Source organism: Atractosteus spatula, chromosome 1 (genome assembly GCF_055471065.1).
Source record: "Atractosteus spatula isolate fAtrSpa1 chromosome 1, fAtrSpa1.hap1, whole genome shotgun sequence".
NCBI lineage: Eukaryota > Metazoa > Chordata > Actinopteri > Semionotiformes > Lepisosteidae > Atractosteus > Atractosteus spatula.
Window position 1 is genome coordinate 39,565,304 of NC_142706.1, and position 22,924 is coordinate 39,588,227.

The window sequence follows — 22,924 nt, forward strand, 5'->3', positions numbered from 1 at the left end:
CCGCTTTGTCCAATACTGGATCACAGGGCAGTCAGAGCACGTCCTGGCGAGCAATGGGCACAAGGCAGGATTCACCCTGGACAAGATGCCATCCCACTGCAGGGCATATACAGACACACACACACTCACACCAGGGCCAATTTTCCCAGAAACCAATTATCCTGCCGGTACAGTATGTTTTTGGAGAGTGGGAGGAAACAGATATTAACACATGTACTGTACAAACTCTGCTCAGACAGCACCCAGAAATTGAACCCAAGGCTACTGTGCCTTGTGCCACCCATGTGAACTTCTTCAGGTTTAAAAATATACCGTACAGGAAACAGTACAGCAAAGCTTTTATTTGTGGGGTCAACCATTTTCCTGCTTTTTTCCTTTAATGGTGTCGTCTATTAATCTCATGGTGTGTTATACTACAATGTAATTGTTACTTTCAAACACAATATTCTGCTTCAAAATCAATATGACAAACACTGGCCTGCCATTGTTAAACCCTGGAATAAGATAAACCTTTAAAAAATGAATGTAACTCATACCGATAACCCAGGAAAGTATGCCAGACAATGTCATGTGAGCGTGCTTTACCTTATCTGCTCGATGCTTGGTTACATTAGTGATGCTTGATCTCAGCTGGCTGGATACTTTCTGCATCACATCAAACCACCTACGGTTAAGAAGCAGACAAGCACATCAGAGAAAACATGCATACCTATTTCATAAAATTAAAGCAAAAGAAATGTTGTCAATAATGTCCTGTTTTGGAGGCTTGGTGTCCATGCTCAAACCTCTGAAACTAGCAACTAGTGTTTCTAATGAAGCACTGGCTTAGTGTAATTGTATAATTAAATCAATTAAGTTAAACTCATGTACTGCATAATTGGTGGACCTGCCTATAAGACGGCTATTCTTTACTGAGCCACATTCCCCAGAACGCTGTGGGGAATGAGTTGCCGCACTCAGTCACCTTAGTAATTCTGAGAAGATGACTGGTCATGTGATACATTAAAACCAGGAAACCGAGGCTTTCTAATTTGGTCTTTGTCTGCTGTCTTTGCCGATCCTGTACTGAGCAAACGGCACGAGGAAAGAAAACCGACCAACTGAACAACTAACCGAGCTAGTGAATGGTTTTGTGGACATGTACTGTAAGTATTTAAATCTTCAAAGAAAGAGATGTTTTTAGCTGCCTGATTACTAATAAAGGGCAGAATCTGGCTAGACTTTAATATAATAAAAGAGCACTTTTCTCTTTCCCTTACGGCTGCTTTGTCTGTCAGTTTTACCCTAACCAGCCTATCAATGCCACTGTCTAGGACACCTACGACCAGGATCTGAGACACCACCACTCAGCAGCCCAGGAAGAAGAACAATTTAGAAAGCTCCACCTTAATTCTGCCAGGGCTGTATTTTGCCATTTCATTTTGGATGAATGTATGAGATGATACAATCTCACGGATCTGTACTTATGAGAGTTTTGTTCACAACATAACAACATGTTCTTTTAAAAAAAAAACAACAGGGAGATTAATACCACTGAATCTTTTCAGCTGAAAAAAAAGCCATTTACTTCTAGAGTTTTGTTCATTTTTACATTTTTAAGCTAAGTGGGAGAAAGAAGGCAACAGAGTTTTCTCGATGCGTCTCGAAGGCCGGACTCAGCGAAGCCTCACCCCGAGGTGTCCTGCTCCTGCTCGGCCTGCACCATGTTGCGCAGGCTGGCGTCGGCCAGGGCCTGTGTGAAGTGAGTGTAGGGAGCCATGAAGCAGTAGTGGTAGAGCCCAGGCCGCAGGCTGGAGGAGCCCAGCCGAAGGGCCTTCCCCTGAGACTTGCAGGGGTTAGAGGAGGAGCCGTCGTACTGAGACGCGAGATTGGTCCCAAACAGGGTCTTCAGCAGCTGGAATTAAACCATAATAATATAAAAATAATTCCTTATACTTGTATATCACTTTTCTGGACACTCCACTCAAAGCGCCTTGCAGGTAATGGGGACTCCTCTCCACCACCACCAATGTGCAGCCCCACCTGGATGATACGACAGCAGCCACAGTGCGCCAGAACACTCACCACACATCAGCTATCAGTGGGGAGGAGAACAAAGTGATGAAGCCAGTTCATAGATGGGGATTAATTAAGTGGCCGTGATTGGTAAAGGCCAATGGGAAATTTGGCCAGGATGTCAAGGTAAAACCCCTACTCTTTTCGAGAAATGCCCTGGGATTGTTAATGACCACATCGGTTTTATATCTCATCCGAAGGATGGGGCCTTTTTACAGTATAGTGTCCCCGTCAGTATACTGGGGCATTAGGACCCACATAGACTGCAGGGTGAGTGCCCCCTGCTGGCCCCACTAACACCTTTTCCAGCAGCAACCTTAGCTTTTCCCAGGAGGTCTCCCATCCAGGTACTGACCAGGCTCACACCTGCTGAGCATCAGTGGGTTACCAGTTGTGAGTTGTAGGGTGATATGTCTGCTGAGTGATTACCTATAAAAGGGCATTTACATTTACATTTTCTGCCCAATTTAATATTTGTCCTCTACTGGCAACGTTTTGCTTTGGTTTGCGTTTTTATCTAATTTGGTCAAATCCAAATCTCTTTTAAATACCACCAAGTGTACTGCACTGCTGATGGAAGGCCAGTAGAGGAGTGCAGATGTTAACTGAGGCTCCAATCTCACTCACCTGCTGGACACACACAGTGGCCATTGTGGGTTCTCTGCTGAAGCATGACTTCAGATAACCCAGGATCTCTTCAACACACTAAAAACATTAAATTACACAATAAACTGCATGGTCCAACTTCATACAACGGAATATGTCTCTTTAATGTGTCCTGCATGAAAAACTGCCACATATTCACTTACAGCAGCAATCCATTAATGTTTTCTCCTTCCTTAACTACTCAAACACAAGAAAAACATTCAAATATGGAGCGTTGGCTGGAGTAATCTGCACCTTGCCTGGATCTGAAACTCTAGGCCCAGAGAATTTAAATTCAGTGAGTCTTATAGATCACCCTACATCATTTGTTTCCGATTGGCAACACTTGAACAATTTTTCAGATTGATCAATTAAGCAAACAATGTGCTCTGCTAAAGTCAAAAAGGGCTAGCTTTCAGTCCAAATAACATCTACAGTGGTGTGAAAAAGTGTTTGCCCCCTTCCTGATTTCTTATTTTTTTTGCATGTTTGGCATACTGAAATGTTTCAGATCATCAAACAAATTGAAATATTAGACAAAGATAACACAAGTAAACACAAAATGCAGTTTTTAAATGAAGGTTTTTATTATTAAGGGAAAAAAAAAATCCAAACCTACATGGCCCTGTGTGAAAAAGTGATTGCCCCCCCTGTTAAAACATAAATCAACTGTGGTTTATCACATCTTTGGAAAGCTGAGTTCAATTTCTCTAGCCACACCCAGGCCTGATTACTGCCACACCTGTTCTCAATCAAGAAATCACTTAAATAGGACCTGCCTGACAAAGTGAAGTAGACCAAAAGATCCTCAAAAGCTAGACATCATGCTGCGATCCAAAGAAATTCAGGAACAAATGAGAAACAGATCAATTGAGATTTATCAGTCTGGAAAAGGTTATAAAGCCATTTCTAAAGCTTTGGGATTCTAGCGAACCACAGTGAGAGCCATTATCCACAAATGGCGAAAACATGGAACAGTGGTGAACCTTCCCAGGAGTGGCCGGCCGACCAAAATTACCCCAAGAGCGCAGCAACGACTCATCCAAGAGGTCAGAAAAAACCCCACAACAACATCCAAAGAACTGCAGGCTTCACTTGCCTCAGTTAAGGTCAGTGTTCATGACTCTACCATAAGAAAGAGACTGGGCAAAAATGGCCTGCATGGCAGAGTCCCAAGACGAAAACCACTACTGAGCAAAAAGAACATAAAGGCTCGTCTCAGTTTTGCCAGAAAACATCTTGATGATCCCCAAGACTTTTGGAAAAATACTCTGTGGACTGACGAGACAAAAGTTGAACTTTTTGGAAGGTGTGTGTCCCATTACATCTGGCGTAAAAGTAACACAGCATTTCAGAAAAGGAACATCATACCAACAGTAAAATATGGTGCTGGTAGTGTGATGGTCTGGGGCTGTTTTGCTGCTTCAGGACCTGGAAGACTTGCTGTGGTAAATGGAACCATGAATTCTGCTGTCTACCAAAAAATCCTGAAGGAGAATGTCCGGCCATCTGTTCATGACCTCAAGCTGAAGCGCACTTGGGTTCTGCAGCAGGACAATGATCCAAAACACACCAGCAAGTCCACCACTGAATGGCTTAAGAAAAACAAAATGAAGACTTTGGAGTGGCCTAGTCAAAGTCCTGACCTGAATCCGATTGAGATGTTGTGGCATGACCTTAAAAAAGTGGTTAAGGCTCGAAAACCCTCCAATGTGGCTGAATTACAACAATTCTGCAAAGATGAGTGGGCCAAAATTCCTCCGCAGCGCTGTAAAAGACTCATTGCCAGTTATCGCAAACGCTTGATTGCAGTTGTTGCTGCTAAGGGTGGCCCAACCAGTTATTAGGTTTAGGGGGCAATCACTTTTTCACACAGGGCCATGTAGGTTTGGATTTTTTTTTTTCCCTTAATAATAAAAACCTTCATTTAAAAACTGCATTTTGTGTTTACTTATGTTATCTTTGTCTAATATTTCAATTTGTTTGATGATCTGAAACATTTCAGTGTGACAAACATGCAAAAAAATAAGAAATCAGGAAGGGGGCAAACACTTTTTCACACCACTGTAGATTACTTAGTATTAATTACTTAATTACGTAGAACTTCACCCTCAACTGATCACAAATTTCAGAATTATTCTAAGTATTTGGAAATTGATGATTTATCGATTGCCTATAAAACCTCTGGGACTGGATCTCTCCAGGAGAAGGGTTAGAGACACCTGGTCTAATAAGCACACACAATAGCAGGGGAAATAGGAATGTCAAGTGAGTAGAAATTAAATGTAAGGTACTGTATCATGCAAGAACACGTGCTAACAACAAAGCAGCACAAGGTTTTTAGTCTTTAGACCAAGCAATGCTGATAAATATGAAGCGTAAAGGGATTTCAATTTACTGACAATGCAAGAAGGACCACTGAGAGAAAACGGAAACTCGGACACGGATTATTTGACAGTTATTACACTGTACAGGGACTACGGCTTGAATTTGTTTTGTTTTTTAAAAAAGGCCGAAGAGAAACCAAATACAACAGGTACACTTGACATATTTACTATGATATATCACAGACTTCTCCATTGGTCTCTTACATCTATCGTTCTTAACCTGGAATACCATTAATCCTTTACTTTTCTTAGCAACGTCCGTGGTCAAAGAATATCGCTTCCTGTTTATAATGCCAAATCTACTGTTAATGACTTCTGTGAAATCAGCTTGGCTGTATCACTGAACACCTGAAACACATATTAAACACATTAAAATATTACAGGAAATCTCCTATTTTAAATGAAGCACTCACCTTTCCGATGTCCTGGAGGGTGGCAAGCTCTAGCAACTGGGACAGCACATCAAGAGCGGCCCGCAGGAACCCTCCAAACTTTTCACTGGTGTTCTGAAGGTCAAGTGTCACCTGGGTAATTCATCAACACATGGAGGGACGTTACTAACCAATGACTAATGTAGGGCTCCACAGCTTCATTCCTCAGATTTCATTAACCTTTAAACTGAACTTCCATTTGTGCTTAACTGGACCAGTTGAACACTTTTCAGAGGTTAAATAAGAATAACTATCCTAAACTCCTGCAGGATCATGGCAGTCAAGCATGCGATTTGAGCATCGCTGAGGGTGTTTGGCCAGCAGTCCAGCCTGTTTGGCATAGAGTCTACCAGGGTCTAGAACTCTGCAGGAGGGAAGCAGGACCACCCTTCCACACGAAAGTCAATCGACTCATGCCAGGATGATGGAGGTGGAAAATGTCATCTAAGTAGTCATTCCAGGGGTCACTGGGACCCCGATAGCTCTGGTGACTGAACGTGAGTGTTATGCTCATTAAACCATTATGCGACCACACGTGCTCTGAAAGACACCCATCTCTGCAGAAAATAACTGCTGGTGCTGTAAGCCTGTCCTGCATTTTTAAACACATCCCTAGATGCTCGGATACTTGTTAAGGGAATGGACAAGCCACACCTGTGTGGATGCCCTTGTGTTCGATATACTGTACTTCGTGTCCCTCATTTACCCATTTCATTTCTCTTGTCCAATACCCCTACACACAATTACAAAACCATACAAAACCTTATAGTTGGCATGTGTAGCCTTCAGAACATCGTAGAGTTTGAGGTATGGAGGGAGATGGTAGAAGTTGCCCAGCGTAGATGACTTGTTTATAGAGTTGGTCCCAGTGGCGTCAGCTGGTCTGGCAGCTTAGGAACACAAGAGAAAGCCAAGAGATCAAGTCACATGAGTCAGGGAGGTAATCCACCTACAAAGCCAATCTTAATCTTATATGATGAATTTATGCAAGCAGGTGGTTTATTACCTTTCTTATGACAACTATTCCTACTTTTAAAAGTGCAGTTAAGAGTCTACGGTTACTCACAGCCTTTACCAAAATGACAGTGCAAACTCTCAAGCTCCACAGTCTTGAGAATCTTATCTCTTGGTCCCAGAAGTCAGTGAGGGAAAGTGTGTTTCAGTTTAAAGGTATGACGCAACAGAAAACATTGAAGGTTCTAGTCTGGCTGTTTTGCCTATCAGGCTTCTCAGTTCGCCTCTATTTAGATTCAGCAACTCAATAACGTACATGAAGAGAACTTAATGCGGGTGTACACATATATATTATAACTTATCAGTACATAAACCCAGAAAATTATTTATAACAATGAGAAAGCACAAAAATACTTTGAAGTATCTTGGCTGAAGTTTTTACTTTTCAAAATCTGAAGTGTCGTGCCAAGATTCATCCACCAGGTGGCACATTTTGCTTTCAAAATGACTTCTTAACTTGTGGATCATCCAAATTTAGAAATACAATAAATAAGCCTTTCATCTTTGTCCAAAAGTTAGGTAACAAGGTTTACACCAAACTTGTTACCTTTGCACAAACAGAGAATACAGACATTTCACCATGTCTGCACAACCAAGGGAGATGAATCCAGGCCAGGGCCCAGGTGGTTCACTGTTACCTGGATTGCTCTCGCTACTCTTTTTCGGGCTCATGGGGGCAGCAGCCTGCTCTGCTGGCTCCTTCTCCTTGCCTTTCCTTCTTATTGGGCTCAGCGAAGGCGTGTTGGCAAGAGAGGGCAGGGTGGCCTAGAAAAATGGAACAATAAATGCAATTAAACAGGGTAAACCTTTTTTTCTGAAGGCATGAGCATTAACTGACGATATGGGATCAACTTTCCCACTAAAATGCCATTGAAGAAAAAAAATATATAACAGGCTTCTAGAATGTCCTCTGCAAGTGAAAAGGAAAGAAACCAGGGGTCCAGCTGGAGATAGTATACCTTCACAGCAGGCCCGGGGGCCACGTCGTCGATGACGTGTGCGCAGATATTGATGATTTTCAGCAGGTGAGAGAAGAGCTGTTCCACCATGGTGACTACAGTCCGGTCCCCCAGCGCGGGCCAGGGCTCCTCCTGTTTCGTCCCCCCGGCGCCGGTCTCGTCCTCCGTGCTCCAGGGGTTCTTAAGGCACTTGGGGGCAGTGGCTGTCAAGGCAGGGTTTTCGGACTCACACTGGTGCAGACTTTAAGACACTTTTATTGAGCACAAATTGAAGGCCAGTCTATCCCAATGTTTCAAACTTCAATGGGACTCATTAAAAGCACCAGGATTTCACTCTTTTTGTTCCTACAGTGCCCTCCTGATTTATTCATCTTCCCAACGAAAAAGTAATAAAAAACATATTTTGGGGGGCGGAGCGGTGGCACTATGGCTAAGAATCTGCACCTGTGGCTAGAAGGTTGCCGGTTCAAAATTCCACAGCTGGCAGAGGAATCCTACTCCGTTGGGCCCCTGAGCAAGGCCCTTAACCCCAACTGCTCCAGGGGCGCCGTATAAATAGCTGACCCTGTGCTCTGACCCCAAGCTTCTCTCCCTGTCTGTGTGTCTCATGGAGAGCAAGCTGGGGTATGCGAAAAGACAAATTCCTAATGCAAGAAACTGTATATGGCCAATAAAGTAATCTTACCTTGTTTAAACAAATCAATGCTGTCAAAAAGGCAAGCACAGTTCATGATGTCCTAAATATTCCAAAGTTCTTCTAAAATACCCTTTTTCGATTCCTACCTATATTGTGCCCGTGCATCCGTACTGTGAGTGGTCTTATCCTGTTCTAAAAGGGAATTTACTCTGCTAGAGGCAGTGCTGGGAAAACACTAGATCCGCTGTGTCTGGAATTTGATTCTAACTCATTTTTTGAAGGCCAGACTAACCCAATTTTTCAAACTTCATTGGGGCTCATTAAAAGCACCGGGGTTTCACTCTTTTTCTACATACAGTGCCCTCCAGATTTATTCATCTTCCCAATGAAAAAGGAATAAAAAACATCATATAATGCAATGATTTAGATATTGGATAATGTGTTTGTTAAAACTGTGGAGGTGTTATATAGGACCAAGACACATAACCCAATCTGTAACTCATTCTAAATCATACATCATTTTTTTTTCTATTTCATCAGGGGTGTAAATAAATCTGTAGGACACTGTAATGAGACAATATCTCACAAGTTCGACCTCACTGTTCCATCGTAAAAGGTCAAGAGATTCAGGTTATGGAAAAATCAATATTCAACGGGACTGTTTAAATGTACTCAAGTTGTACCTGCAATCAAGTTCCCAGCGAGGATGAGTGTGTCCTGGTGTGCCGAGAGGTCCAGGGGAAACCAGGCCGAGGACAAGAGGGACAGCACCATGTTGGCCATGCCCACAGTGCAGTTCTTCTTCGCATCCTCACTGTTCGAGTGGGACAGGCTGCAAACAGCACCACACATCACTACCCTGCGGCCGGCTGCTCTAGCAAATTTTCCAGCAAATCACTATGACAACTTGAGCAGACAAAAAGCAGATCAAAGGTCAAAGAAGCAGAGATTTTTAAAAAGTGCACTTAGCTGATGAACTTCAAGTGAAATCTAAAACCGTAGATTAGTGAGAAATGCGTGTAATACAACATGCATACTGTAGAAAATAAGCTGTACGTTCATCAAGAAATTGGCAAACTAAATACATCAAATAAGCCAGAAAACAACCTTCTTTGTTGACACCCATGTTTCTTTTACATTTTCTTCTGGGTTAATATTAGCTTCAAGCCTGGGCAAGTGACATTAGCATTTACTGTGAAAGCGCCGGTGCATTCTTCCATACCTGAAGGAGCGCCCCCTGTTCTTATAGAGGCTGGAGCGGAACGGCTGGCTGGCGGAGGAGCTGACGTACCCACAGTGCCAGCCAGTGCTCCAGGTGCACACTGGGAATGCTGAAGACAGGAGGCACAGGGCCTCACAGCAGCCAAACTGGAAAACACAAACCCACGTCACAAACTTTGTCCACATACAGCTGCTCGGGATTATTTTCCCACCAAAAATTCAAAATGGTTTTGAAAACTCCAGCAGCGTGTTTTTCATGTCTCAGCTCACAGCTATGAGCCCTGCTACCACATATGTGCAAGAACAAGGAAGTGTGGGCAGACTCCTGCGCTGGAGGCTCAATGCCAATTGGAGGAGAGGCAGGTCCCTCATCGACAGAAGTTCGAACCATGGCCAACTATGCCTACCCTTCTTCCTTCTTGGGGAATTGTCGGTCACAGTCCACTAGTAACGTAACGTAACCCAGGCTCGAACCCACGACGCCTGGATCATTTACTGTAGCTCGACCTACATTTGAGTGAGCTCCTTTACTGGGTGACCCACTTGGGAGACACTTCATTTCTCAAATCTGTTATCAAATTTTTTCTGCCTTTTTAACACCAGAAACAGAATTCATCACAACCTCCATATTGAGACCATTCAACAAGGTACTTTTCCCGTGCAAAAACCTTGTAATTTTGAAGAAAATATTACACAAGAGTTTTCACATATTAAAAGACAGCTAAAAACAGCCTAAAAAAACCCCATAAACACTTCATCTTCTATAGAAACACTGCACCACCCTGTTGGCTCTGATACACACATACGAACCTATGACTGCTTGTACATTCACTAAGACTAATGAAAATGAGCCTTTTTTAGCAGTGCTGCAGAATACGAAACGGGTGTCCATCTGGCTGCACACTGCTGAACAACTCACTGTGAGAGCTCTTGAAGTGGACGATGCAAGCGCGTGGGACACAGCAGTGACAACTCGGGACAGGTTGTTCTCTGTAGTGATGTCAGATGCATTCTGGGAAATCCTGTAACCTCTGTAGGTCCTGCAGGTTGTAGAAAAACATGGCAGGGGCACGTTAAAAACACTTGGCTTGATTCTTGGCAAGACGTTCAGAGCGGGACTTTTGTTTTCCACACAGACCTATTTTTAAATTAATGAAACCAATCATGAAACAAAGATTATCTATTCTAAACAATTTACAGTCTATCCTAAGCCCTGTCGATTACTGGCGGTGAATCCAACCACAGATACTGTACACTGCAAATCAAACCAACAACCAGCGCATGTCTGGGGAGTTTATACTCTGAGACCACAAGCCAAGGAGCTTTTTTCATGCCGACTTTGTACCTTTAGACATAAGAATAAAGCAAAGTCTTCACTTTTCAAAAGACCATTGATCGGTCTTAACAAGACAAACAAATCTGATAAGATTTTTGACATTTTCAGGTCATCGACAGTAGCTTAGTTACTTCATTTTCTACAGGCACATAACAGTGTCTCAGTATCTTTCTCAAAAAAAGCTAATCAAGATGTGTTGCATAATTAATATTTACGGGTGAAAATATCAATACATCCATCCATCTTCTAACCGCTTTATCCAATTCAGGTTCACAAGGGAGCCAGAGGCTATCCCAGCAGGCAACGGGCACAAAGCAGTATGCACCCTGGATGCGAAACCAGTCCATCACAGGGCAGACACAGACATGCACACTCACCCCTGAGCTAAATTTCCCAGCAGCCAATTAACCTACCAGTATGTTTTTGGACTGTGGGAGGAAACCGAAGCACCCAGAGGAAACTCACACGAACACGGGGAGAACACACAAACTCCACACAGACAGAACCGCAGGTCCAGAACTGAGCCAGGGCCCCAGCACTGCAAGGCAGCAATGCTAACCGCTGCACCACCATGCTGCCCAAAGTATGATGACTTTAAATTATGTTTACAGAGTTTCAATACATTGGGAGCCTGTGAAGAAAAACTTTGGAATCACAAAAACAAAAATTGATTTAACAGAAGAGTCTATATTCTAAACCAAGAACTGAACACATTAAAAACAAAAACCGCAAAGAATACTGAAAGTATGTATCAAGATTTATGTCAAAGATTATTTAACTGCACCAAAAACAGGGTACAACTCATTAAATGGTTATCCGTTTAAATAGCTCAGTTTTTCTAATGTTGCTTTGCATTTCTCTTTTTATACACATCCAATTTGTTTGTTTAGAATCCAATGTTTAGGATCACAGCAAAGAATCCTGTACTAAACAGGGAGAGAAAGGACATTTGAGCCTCCTATTGAGGCATTTATCTTTTGACATGCAGCGTATTCCACTGTCTGTTACAGGGAGACTGGTGCTCACTAGAGGAACAGAGCATCTCTCACTGATATCACTAGCCTGCCTGTGGCACATGGGAAGTTACACTAGATGCTGTTTCACCGAGACCTAAACGAGTCGGTTAGCCACAATCCCCAGCTCCAGCTTTCCTCACACCCCTGGTTGTTCATGACGCGACTACCGACATGCGATGTGAAATCAGATTTAAGGCCAACCTCACATCTCATCTTTGAAATCAGTGAAGCAGCACCAGCTACTGTATCTCATAATTCAACATCCAACTTCCAAATGCTCACGCACATGCACATGCTATACTTAAAATTGTTAAGGTTAAGAGTAGGAGTTTCAGTTAAGTGTGTACACTACAATTGTTTATAGAGTGCAGACTATTTCTTTAAGAATTTTATATGCAACAACTATTCACACTGGAGCGCTCCTGGAGCGACGCAGTCACCTGGTGATGGTGCTGACTGTGAAGTGAGAGGGAGGCTGGGTCTCATGCATGAGAAGCTGCAGGTAGACGCTGCTTTGGTCTCTGGCTATAGCCACCACTGGATCCGCCTGACCTTGGTCACAGTCGTAGAACAATCTGGAGACGACCCTGAAGCACAAGAGAAATCTGGTTTTATCCTTTTTTTCCCCCCTCGGTCCTATAGCTTGTAGTAACCAAAAATAAAATGGAACTATTAGAAAGAATGGAGAATAAAATGTATCATTGCTCTGTTACCAGGCAGCGCATTGTAAAAATCCAATCATTATTTTACCAGAGAGCCACTTATTTCTCTGAGCCCATCCTGGAAGCTGCAAGGCTGGACGGAGAGCACAGCCTGGCCATTGCAGAGCCATAGAACAGGCAATCAGACCTGAACAGCTCCCCAATCGTACATCAGCACTTTATGATGACTACTGACAATGCAAGTGGACTATAAACCCTCCAATGCACCAGTCACTTTATTTTAATAGCGTATTAGATTTCTTTTTATTATTCATTTTTACTTTTAATTTATTCTTATGTTTATGCTTTTTAAGTACTCTGGTTATATCTTATGGTTTTATATTATGCTGTGCCTGATGTTTTTGTGTTACTGTTCTTACTGTGAGCACACTGGGGCAAAATCCTAACAACTAAGTTGGTATGGCAATAAATACTGAATCTGGAATCAGCAAGTCTTTGGGAGGTGGAATATCTTTTTTTATTAGAGCCCCTGGCCAAACCGCACATGGACAAAGAGGTAACATGAGACCTCCACACAGACAGAACTAAAGCCAGCACACTTGTGCTCTGAGGCAGCAACACTAACTGCCACACCCCCTCACTTTTTATTGACAGACACAAATACTAAACATAAGAACACCAGAAAAATTACAAACAAAAGGAAGTTACTTGGCTTATCAAGCTCATTTGACTTCTAGTAGCTACGTGAATGTGAAGATCTCATCCAGCTGGTTCTTGAAAGAAGCCTGGGTATTAGCTTCTACATACCGTAGCTGGGTAGCTTGTTCCAGATTCCCACAACCCTCTGACACAGTTTACTTTACGATGTCCAAAGAAGACTGGCTCTTCACATTTATATGAGGTGTAAAGAATATGATATTAAAAAATATTTTCCTCCCCTGTATACAAATTCTCTTCAAAACCAGAAGAGGTTTCTTCAAACAGTAACAAGGAAAAAGGAAATGGAAAAGTCAAAACAAACATTTTAACTTCAACAAACACATACAGTATAAATGAACGTCAGACAAGTAAACTTGCCTCTTATTTGAAAAGGGGCAGCCTTGGTTTTGCAAGCAAATAAGGAACTTGAAAAATGTACAAGAGTCACAACCCCCATGGTTTCCCAGCATCTTCCAGGCTCCGTACCTGCACACTGTCATAGCAGCAACATGGCGCACTCTGGGATCTTCATCCCCCAGCAACTGAATGATGACATCATTAAGCACACGGTCCTGGAGTTTCAGTAACTTCAAATGAGAAAAACAAAAATAAAAAGAGAAAACAGTAAAGAATGTTCGAAGACAGAATTGTACATTTGAGGACTGCAAACAGGTATATTTAGATTGCACTGAAGTCCAACTTTTGTTCATTTGTGGATCACCTTAAAATGTTCCTCTTACCCATTGCAGGAATGAAATGCATAATAAATTAGAAATTGCATGTCCTTAAGCCCTTCGGTCAACAAAGAAGCAAAGCTATTAAGTATGCATCACTCAGAGAAAAACCTAAAAGATTTGTGTGATAAACAGTCCCTTCTGGATAAGAAATGTATCTCCTATTTCTTTGAAAACACTTTTTTGTGTTTTTTTGTAACTTGCCTTTATTAAGTGAAGACTGAATTACACTTCCAGACTCCACTGGACTGAACAAGTTCGTATTATGATTCTTAAAAACACACCACTGTCTGAGCAGTGTGGAAGTTAATTATAATTTTAACCTCATATGATGAAACAATTGCAGCACAGATAGCAGTGAGACATTAGACTCAGACTGACCCCAGTGTAGTGGTGATCTCCTCTGTGTAAGGTCTCAGTTCTTCTTTCAAGGAAACTTATTAACCTGGAAATGGAAATAATAAGAGGTCTTTTAGAACTCCATCATTTAATTTTACAAAAGATACAGTAAGAGCAATATGGTTTTGGAAAAAAATAATAATCCAGCTCCATCATAATTTCTTATGTATCTGGACATGTTTTTCTGGACTGATTTTTTATTCACTGGATGACAATGAAGGAAATAAACTGTGTGTGTCACTGTATTTGGAAGAAGTTACAAATGAACAGACAAAAATTACTTGAATTCCTTTAAGTATACACATTCCTTATGGTTCTGGCAAAAGACACCAACTCATAATAAACCAACTGCATAATTATTTGTCATGAAATTATTAATTGTGTGTATCTGGGGAAGGTCTGAACCCCTTTTAAAGTCTTGACTTAGAAAGCAGACCGGGATGTTTATTACCTAAAATCGATCTCGGACAGTGTTTCAAGTAGCTCAGTCCTGACCAGCCAGTAGGAGCTGTCCTTCAGGGCCAAGAGGTCAACGACAAGCTGGAGGCCGAGTTCGCTGATGGTGCTGCTGCACAGAGCCATGATGCAGTGCTAGAAAGCAGGGCACACAATCACACAGATACAAAAGTCCTTTGGCTGTTGCGTACCTTAACACTTATGGATGGATGATTGCCCATTATGCCTTCTGGCATGTAGGGTGCAGCAACATCCTGTTGCTGTTTCCGTAACATTAGTTTTTTCAGAGACAGGGTTGTTAGCCTTGTGCCCAACCTCCAACATGGAGGACCTGGCGCCCGACGTGGGACACGAACCCACTACCCTGAGATTATGAGTCTCATGCTCTACTAAAAGTGCTAGTCGGGGCCTCTTAACACTTATGGCTCAATGTAATAATGCTCTCTTAAATTTCTACAGCACGTTTCATCCCAGAGCATTCCAAAGTGCAATGGACATAGATGAAGATCCACTTCACCCACCTCTGGAGTGTAGTACTATACATAGGGACTGGACTTGTGCTTATTGTCTTGAAGCACTCTTACCCTCACAGCAGTGCAGGCTAGTTTGCAGGTGACTGAAGACTCATCTCTGAGGGTCTTCTGAAGCAAAGGCACACAGTTTACCAGAGATATGGGGTTTCCTGAAACCCAAAACAGATATTGTTCATAAGACACATGCAATATGCTTTTGTGATATTAACATAACAACTATACTATACGAAGGAAAATAAAACATGAAATGTTGTGCTTGACTCCATCTAAGATTTCTGATCCCAACATCTTACTTGACATTAATGTATTGTTTTATTGTTTGCAATATCCACTGAGCATTTACTGTACCTGCCTGCCAGTAAATGTCACCTGCAAAAATAGCAAATAGCACCCAGAACCCCTATTTTGAAAAAAAAGTGTTAGAAGTTGCTTATAAACCACTTAAAATGAAGAAGAAATTATGACATTACTGTAAATAAATGACTATTTGACCCTGCTCCAAAAAAGGAGGAACAAAGAAATGCATTAAATCAAATGGTTCCCAGAAAAATACTGAACTAGTCACATTTTTTAATACAATAAAAAGAAACATTTTAACAATGGGAAGATATGAAAAAGGTATACGTGCCTTGCATTTTGTACTCTAGAAAAGTAATATTACATTTTATAAATCATTAAGTAATCAAAAGCCTTATACCAGTACACTCAACTCTCCTGTCAACTACCCCACATCAATCATAAAACAAAATTCAGTTTTTGCCATCAAAACAAAGAGACACACTATACATAATTCACATTTAGAATAGCTGCTAAATGACGGCTATTGTGTAGCAAGCTCAGAGAAAATTAGATGAAGTGTCACCTCACATGGTTTCACTAAGAAATTCTATTTCACTGCTATCCCACTTATTGCATGTACGCCCCTGGGTGGGACACTGCTGTTATTCCCTTGACCAAAGGGCATCACTCAAATTCCACCAGTCCATTTTCTAACTGCTTCATCCAATTCAGGGATGCAGGGGAGCCATAGCCTATCCCAGCAAGCAACAGGTGCAAGGTGGGATACACCTCGGATGCTCTGCCAGTCCAGTGCAGAGCACATGCAGACCGGGCCAGGACTTTAGGAGAAGACCAGAGTACTAGGAGGAAACCCACGTGAATGCAGCAAGATCATACAAACTCCACACAGATACCTCCCCAGGTCCGGAACTGCATCACCACTGCATCACCGTGCTGCCCTTCACTCAAATTTCCGACTGCCCGTAAAATGTAAAATGGTAGAAGGCCCAACTATATAAATGGATACAGATGGAAATCATGCTGGATAAAAGATTCAGCCAACTTTGAAATCTTTTTAGTTCCTAATCTCTGATTGCATATTGGGCATATACTGTATGTAATGAGTTATTTCAATGTAGTCCTCATTAATGACCTACATTTTTTCAGCTTGTTCATTATACTGTACATTTTTCTGGTGAGAAAGGAGGGTCTTACCTGTTGAGCTCATGACCCTGGCCAACCAGGGTTCGATGTTAAAGCGGGTCTTGTTGAGAATGGAGTAGATTATTGTACCACACAGTATAGCAGTGGCTCCTCGTATCTGGGGGTCCCCATGATCAGTATAATTCAAAATGTCGGATATATACTGCTGCTCTATAAATGAAAAAAGGTGGATAATCAGAGGGAAAGAATTTGAAGCATGAATGTAAAACATTGCAACACACTTATAAAGCCCCATCTTTCCCCAGTGGATTGTCAGTACCAGTACAAAGTGTCTAATACACTGGGAATATTCATATGCAGATTCATATGCAGAATTCTTAATTCATCAGCTGCTTGATGAATTTGATTAGCTGATTTTAAACCGCAGGAGTTAGGGTAGCCATCTCTTAAAAAAGGGCTAAGGAATTCTCTGTCCAATATTATAGCAGGTGTCAGCATTTTTTTAAACGGCACTGTGAAAGATCTGCATTATTTTGAAGGTTAATCCAATGTGTATTCTAGATTTTAAAAAAAAAAACAGTTCCTTTTCACCCATCCCATGTTCTTTTATGTATACCATGAGGTGGAGTGAGATCACGCATTAGGATGAAGGTGAAGGCAGAATTACCCTCTTGCAGGACCCCCTCCAGGGGCTGTCTGTACAGCCTGTTGAAGAAGGCCTCGGGGAGCAGGGCAGTGGCTGCCCCCACGCAGCTCACTGCCAGGGCCTTCACACTCACCCGCACCTCCCTGTCTGGGACAAGGCCTAGTGGGCAAATTCAAAAGGCTCTTTAAAAAAACTCCATTTTTAAAGTACTTTCAAATCACAAAAATAGACAGATGTGGAAATGCTTTGGGTGGCAGTCCATTAAAACTCACCACAAATTCAGCGAAGCCCTGAATTTCAAATGAACATAGGTCTAAAATATAAATTAGCCTTTGTGATGCTCATTGTCTATGTAGCCAGTTGTTGTACCGGGCTGTTTTTACATTAGAACAACTGATTGACGAGTAAAAACAGCACACTTTTTGCCCTGGACCAAGACTGCTGCCTCAGACACCTTCCCTTCCATGTTCCAGACTCAGGCAGACCTACATCAATGCTGCAATTCTTAGAGCAAAATGGAGACTTCTACTCAGAAAACATCAGATAGAAATGGGGAACACAAAGGTTACCGACACTTTGGCGAGTCAAAAAAACAAATTGTACAGAAGATCTGATCTTTTTCGACCCACCGCAGGGGAGCACCTGACTCTTACCGTTCTTCTGTCCAGTCAACAGAAACAATGCTGAGAGGTGTCGCACACAGTGGACAAGCGGTGCAGCCTTTGGGTCAGTGTAGTGGCCAATGTCCCCCCTGATTCTGGAGGGCTGAGTAAAAAAAAATGTGAGAGTGAGCTGGGATATGGCATGTGCACATCTTCACGCTATTACTATTTTCTCAGCAATATAACCAAACATCCTACTTATTAAAAACTGTCAAGACCCCCTCAAGTCCACAGAGGAATCTGACAGCATTCAATGTACATGCAAGGTTTGTCTAATGCATGAGGTGCTCCATATTGTGAAGGTACAATGCTACAATATCTATTTAAAGAACACAAGAACACTAGATAAAGGAAACTGAAGTGGAAAGCATCAGCATTTATAAATATGTATACTTTTATACAAACATATACATTGTTAAAAAATACTAACAAGTATTAATATTTAGCACATATTCAAGTTTAAACATACCTTTATTGATTCTATATACATTACATACAGTATACTGTACATTCTGTTTCCAGATTCAGTGGAAGTCATTTGAACTAAGAGGGGGCAAGCCCTAATGTAATTAGTCACCTTGTTTTCAGGTTCTGCATTCTCCACCACTTCGTCCTTTGGTATAAATCTATCTACACTGCTGTCAGAAGGCTGCCGGCTGTGGCCCATATTTTCCATCAAGTGCGGTTTGCTCAAGGCTATAAGCAGGAAGTATACAGGAAACATGAGTCTACAGGTCAACGTAACAGTGGCCCAATGACTTGGCTGCAGTAAGACAATAGGAAAAAAATACAGTTTTGGCTACAGCTCAGCAAATTAACAAAATCCAACCACAAATTAAATTCTAAGGCAAAATACAGGCAACAGCAGTTAACTTTTAAAATAACTTTTCTTAGTTGGCACGGTTTTAAAATGTGTAAAAACAACAGCAGCAAATTCTAAAAGAAACAATGAGAACTTCAGATTACAAGCAAAAGTAAATGGAAGGTGCCTTCCCAGGGCAAGTTCATTTGGTTCCCAGAAGATCCCACTGCTGGTATCTTGCTCGTTACATCTTTCTTCGATTTTAATACAGTTCAAAGACAGTTCACTTAAGTACATAAGAAAACAGTAAAAGGTTACAAACATTCTGCCTATCTAGCCCATTTGAAGCTATTTGCTTACTGACCCAAGGATTTAATTGAGCCATTTCTTGAAAGAAGCCAACAACAGTGGCTTCAATCATATGGGTAGCTGGTTCCATACTCCCACAACCCTTTGGGTAAAGGAGAGCGCCCTATTCTCAGTTGTAAATGCACTTCAAGCGTTACCCGTTAAGTCCTCTGCTTTGCACTTCACTGTTTATTCGGAAGAAGTCCTTTTGACTTTGTCAATGCCTTTGAGGACTTTATGCGAGACGAAAAATGCATTACAGGACAAACAGATGGATAAAAATAGACTGATCTAAAAGGGAACTGTGCTCATTGTCATAACGTTGCCTGAGCTTAGACGTGCTGCAAAATGGCCTACCTATAGTGGCATCAGTGAGGGCCCGCAGAGGCTCTTCCAGGGGATTACCACTGCCCTCCTCTTCCTCGTCCTGGAGTGTGCCTATCTGCATCCCTGAGTACTGGCTCTCAGTACCATCCAAGACCTGAAACACAGAGCACGTGGGACGTCAAAAACTGCTGGAAATTTAGTTAAGGACCCATTTAAGACAAGCTTGAAACCTCTTTTTGTTCATTCGATTTAGCATCAGATGGTTTACTTGTTAGAATTCAGAAGTATTCAGATCTGAGGAAACAATGAAATCCTTATTTAATTTGGATAAAATCTATCAAAATAGTTCATTTGTGTGTTATTTTTTCTTTCTTTTTAACGGCCATCGCTGACTGGCTGAAAGACCATAAGCAGCTTTCACATGGGCTCACTTGAATGCAGTTCCATCTTTCTCAAGAGATAATAAGCCAGTGAATGCAAAACTGATATTTGCTTACCTACAGTACAGTATGTATTAAGAAGAAGGGAAAATCGCATGGCTCTTGAAAACTGTGCCACAGCATATGATGCTGGAAAGCACAGGCCCCTAAACTGTTTTATACGTGAACAGCTCAATAACGTGTAGAATACAAAAAGGACAATGACCAGAAAAACTAAAGATTACAGAAATAGATGGAAACAAATGTCCTCCTATTGTGCAATTCTCCTATTGTACACGTTTACAACAAACCAAATAAAATCTTCAGTAGATAATGCAGGAAACCAACAGGGGTATTGGCTCCATTAAGTGGAACACATGCAGTCTCTATGTGGAGTTGTTAAAGGTCTTGCGATATGAAAGCGCAGTGCAAAGTTATGGTAAAAAAAATGATGAGCTGCTTTAAGGCCTTGTACACACACACACACTGAAGCAACCTTGACAGTTTCCAAACTGCACCTGCTGTGGATGTTGGCACACACAGACGTTTTACTACTGAAGTGAGTGCATGCTTCGTTTAAACCAACAACTGAATTTGGAGGACTTTCCAATGTCAATCACGAGGTGTGTGGTGGCAGAATGGAAGCCGTGTTTTTGTTTTTGTGGGACATGACAAATTGGAAATCACCAGACAGCCTGGGACGTATAGCTACTGTATCCTCTCTTCTGCAAAGCCAATGTTTCACCTGCACAGCACTGCTAAGCGCAGTGGTATAGATCTGCTTTATCACGCTGGAAGTGCCAAACAATGGTTTTGCCTTCTAACTGGATGTTTGGCTAGGAGTGACTTTCGCGATATCCTAATGACTTGTTAGGACAGGAAAGTCCATTACACAATGACTTGAGGAGCAACCCACCTAGAGATTCCTCTAGTGCAGCTTTATTACACATCAAATAAATGCAGTCAAAACTTGTCCCAATTGGGATTAACTAGCATAGTTGTCGCTGCCTTTTGGAAACAAACTGTGTGTATAGAAATTGTATTACGGATAACAGGTGAACTCACAATCATATTTAGGCTGTGTGTGTACAAGGACTGGTCTTTCACAGCATCTGTCAGCAAAGCTGGAGTCCATCAAAACCAAAACTACAAAACCGCTTTATTTCATGCATAAAGGACAAACACTGAATTTTTTATAGTTCACTAGGCTTACAATGTTGTTCCATCTGCCCACTAATTCTCTAAAAACCACAAGATAATTCTCTGGATGCCACCTAAAGAAGAGATCAACTTAATTTTGTCAACCAAGAAATAGTTTGACTGAAGATATCACTATCAGCCTGGTAGACTGTGAAGAAATAAACATTACTTTTAAAACATATCAAATGATTTACTATTTTCACTGATGCAAGTATACAAACAGTGTATGCATAAACCTACACACAAACAAAGCAGATATTCAAAACCCTGGTTCAGAAGCATACACCAGATTTTTGACAATCCAACAGACAACAAATTAACTGAATGTGACCTAGAATCCAGTGTCTTGCTCTACTTTTGTCATGGATTCATGGAAAGAGAAAAAACTAACTCAATTGGAAGAAACGGTGATCACCAATACAGCCGATTACACACTATTAAGATTTAGACATATTAGACTTATGCAGATTCCATTCACACCAGTACTGCTATGTGAGCAACAAAAACGTACTCGTATGAAACAGAGACTGGATTCGAGGAGAAAGGCTACTGAAGGCCAGATTGGCTTCAGAGCTTTATTCTTTTAAAAATAATAAAAAAATGACTCGCATGGGAGTTACTAGAAAAAAGCAGCAGCAGGAAAACAAAAATGACCACAAAATGGGGGTCAGCAGTCATGAGGCAGCTCAGAGTCGCGGAGGGCGGGGAGTGTGGCAAGCATTCAGTTGTGGGGCCCTCCTTCCTCAAACTGCTGACCTTGTCACTGCCACTACCGAAGGAGCGGGAGGCAGTGGAGTAGGAGGAAGAGGAGGAGGTGAACATTTCGAAGTCCGGGCCCTCACAGGAGGAGCTGTGGGAGACGTCGGCCCCCTCCGTGGAAGTCGGGGAGCCCCCCTCCGACGGCTGCCGCACACTTACGAGCTCGGAGCAGTCTGACGGGGTGACGGCAGAGTCAGGCCCCTCGGTGGTGGTCTGGGAGCTGTCGCTGGCCGGCGAGGACGCCTGGGGGTCGGCGTCGGCGCCACCGCTGCTGCTGATCTGGCTGGAGCCGCGGCTCAGCGCGTCCTCTTCCTCAGCGGGCTGACCGGCGGCTGTGGCCGGGCCGCTCGGGGGGTCCGAGGTGCCGCTCAGCTCCACGGAGTCGGCCGCCTGCAGGTTGTGCTGCGAGGAGCGGGGCTGCTCGGTGATGATGTCGTGCCCCCCCCCGGCTGAGCCCAGAGTGGACATCCCGGAGGAAGACTGCACCTCACTGGTGCCATCGCTGGTCACAGAAGCTGGAGGGGGGGGGAATAATTCCGCAGACGTTTAAACCCTACGAAATAAGCTCTTTCAGAAGATGGCGACTGAAATATATACCTCAGTATTCGTGATGGTTTAGCACCGTGAGGTTTTTGCAAATGGAAGATTCGCAAATATGGAACTTAATATTTTATGGGGGAAAACATTATGGTTCCACAGCTTGGAAAACAAGCTTTGACACTGTACAATTTTTCATAAAACTGCAAAACTATTTCTGAAAGTGTTAGTAATTCATGGTAGCAATTATTTATAATGAAAATGAGCACCAGAAACCTAACGAAGCATTGTTATCTCTCTATAATTCAAGTTATGAAGTGTGCAAACAGATTAAATCAGTTATGATATTATAGCTTTCTCAGTATGAGAGTTTATTCTTCGCAAGGCATATTTTCTTTACTTTTTTATTATCAAGAGTACTCAGTCCCATCTCTCGCAAACAACTCTTCTCCTCTTAAGATTTCTCTAATTCTCTTCCTTTTATTTTTTTTCTTATCCCTTTCTGTGAGACACATGAGAACTGTGACTGTGATAACTTAGAGGACCACAGTTTTTTTTTGTTATTTAACATTTCTTTTATCTCACAACAGTCACATG

General features: G+C 42.1%; 1 protein-coding gene across 3 annotated transcripts in view; it reads right to left on the reverse strand.

The window, feature by feature from the left end:
- htt (huntingtin) overlaps positions 1–22,924 on the reverse strand; it is a 97,844-nt gene that overhangs the window by 49,033 nt on the left and 25,887 nt on the right. For all 3 annotated transcript variants that reach the window (XM_088915478.1, XM_088915469.1, XM_088915459.1), the window contains 21 exons: positions 21,950–22,305; positions 19,443–19,566; positions 18,513–18,631; positions 17,927–18,038; positions 17,295–17,432; positions 16,679–16,837; positions 15,236–15,333; positions 14,647–14,786; positions 14,178–14,241; positions 13,549–13,649; positions 12,142–12,288; positions 10,269–10,389; positions 9,351–9,496; positions 8,812–8,960; positions 7,492–7,694; positions 7,171–7,297; positions 6,281–6,408; positions 5,501–5,611; positions 2,683–2,760; positions 1,671–1,894; positions 586–664 (listed from right to left, as the gene is read on the reverse strand). In XM_088915478.1, coding sequence (XP_088771604.1) covers positions 586–664; positions 1,671–1,894; positions 2,683–2,760; positions 5,501–5,611; positions 6,281–6,408; positions 7,171–7,297; positions 7,492–7,694; positions 8,812–8,960; positions 9,351–9,496; positions 10,269–10,389; positions 12,142–12,288; positions 13,549–13,649; positions 14,178–14,241; positions 14,647–14,786; positions 15,236–15,333; positions 16,679–16,837; positions 17,295–17,432; positions 17,927–18,038; positions 18,513–18,631; positions 19,443–19,566; positions 21,950–22,305 — 2,924 coding nt within the window. The remainder of the gene's footprint in view (positions 1–585; positions 665–1,670; positions 1,895–2,682; positions 2,761–5,500; positions 5,612–6,280; positions 6,409–7,170; positions 7,298–7,491; positions 7,695–8,811; positions 8,961–9,350; positions 9,497–10,268; positions 10,390–12,141; positions 12,289–13,548; positions 13,650–14,177; positions 14,242–14,646; positions 14,787–15,235; positions 15,334–16,678; positions 16,838–17,294; positions 17,433–17,926; positions 18,039–18,512; positions 18,632–19,442; positions 19,567–21,949; positions 22,306–22,924) is intronic.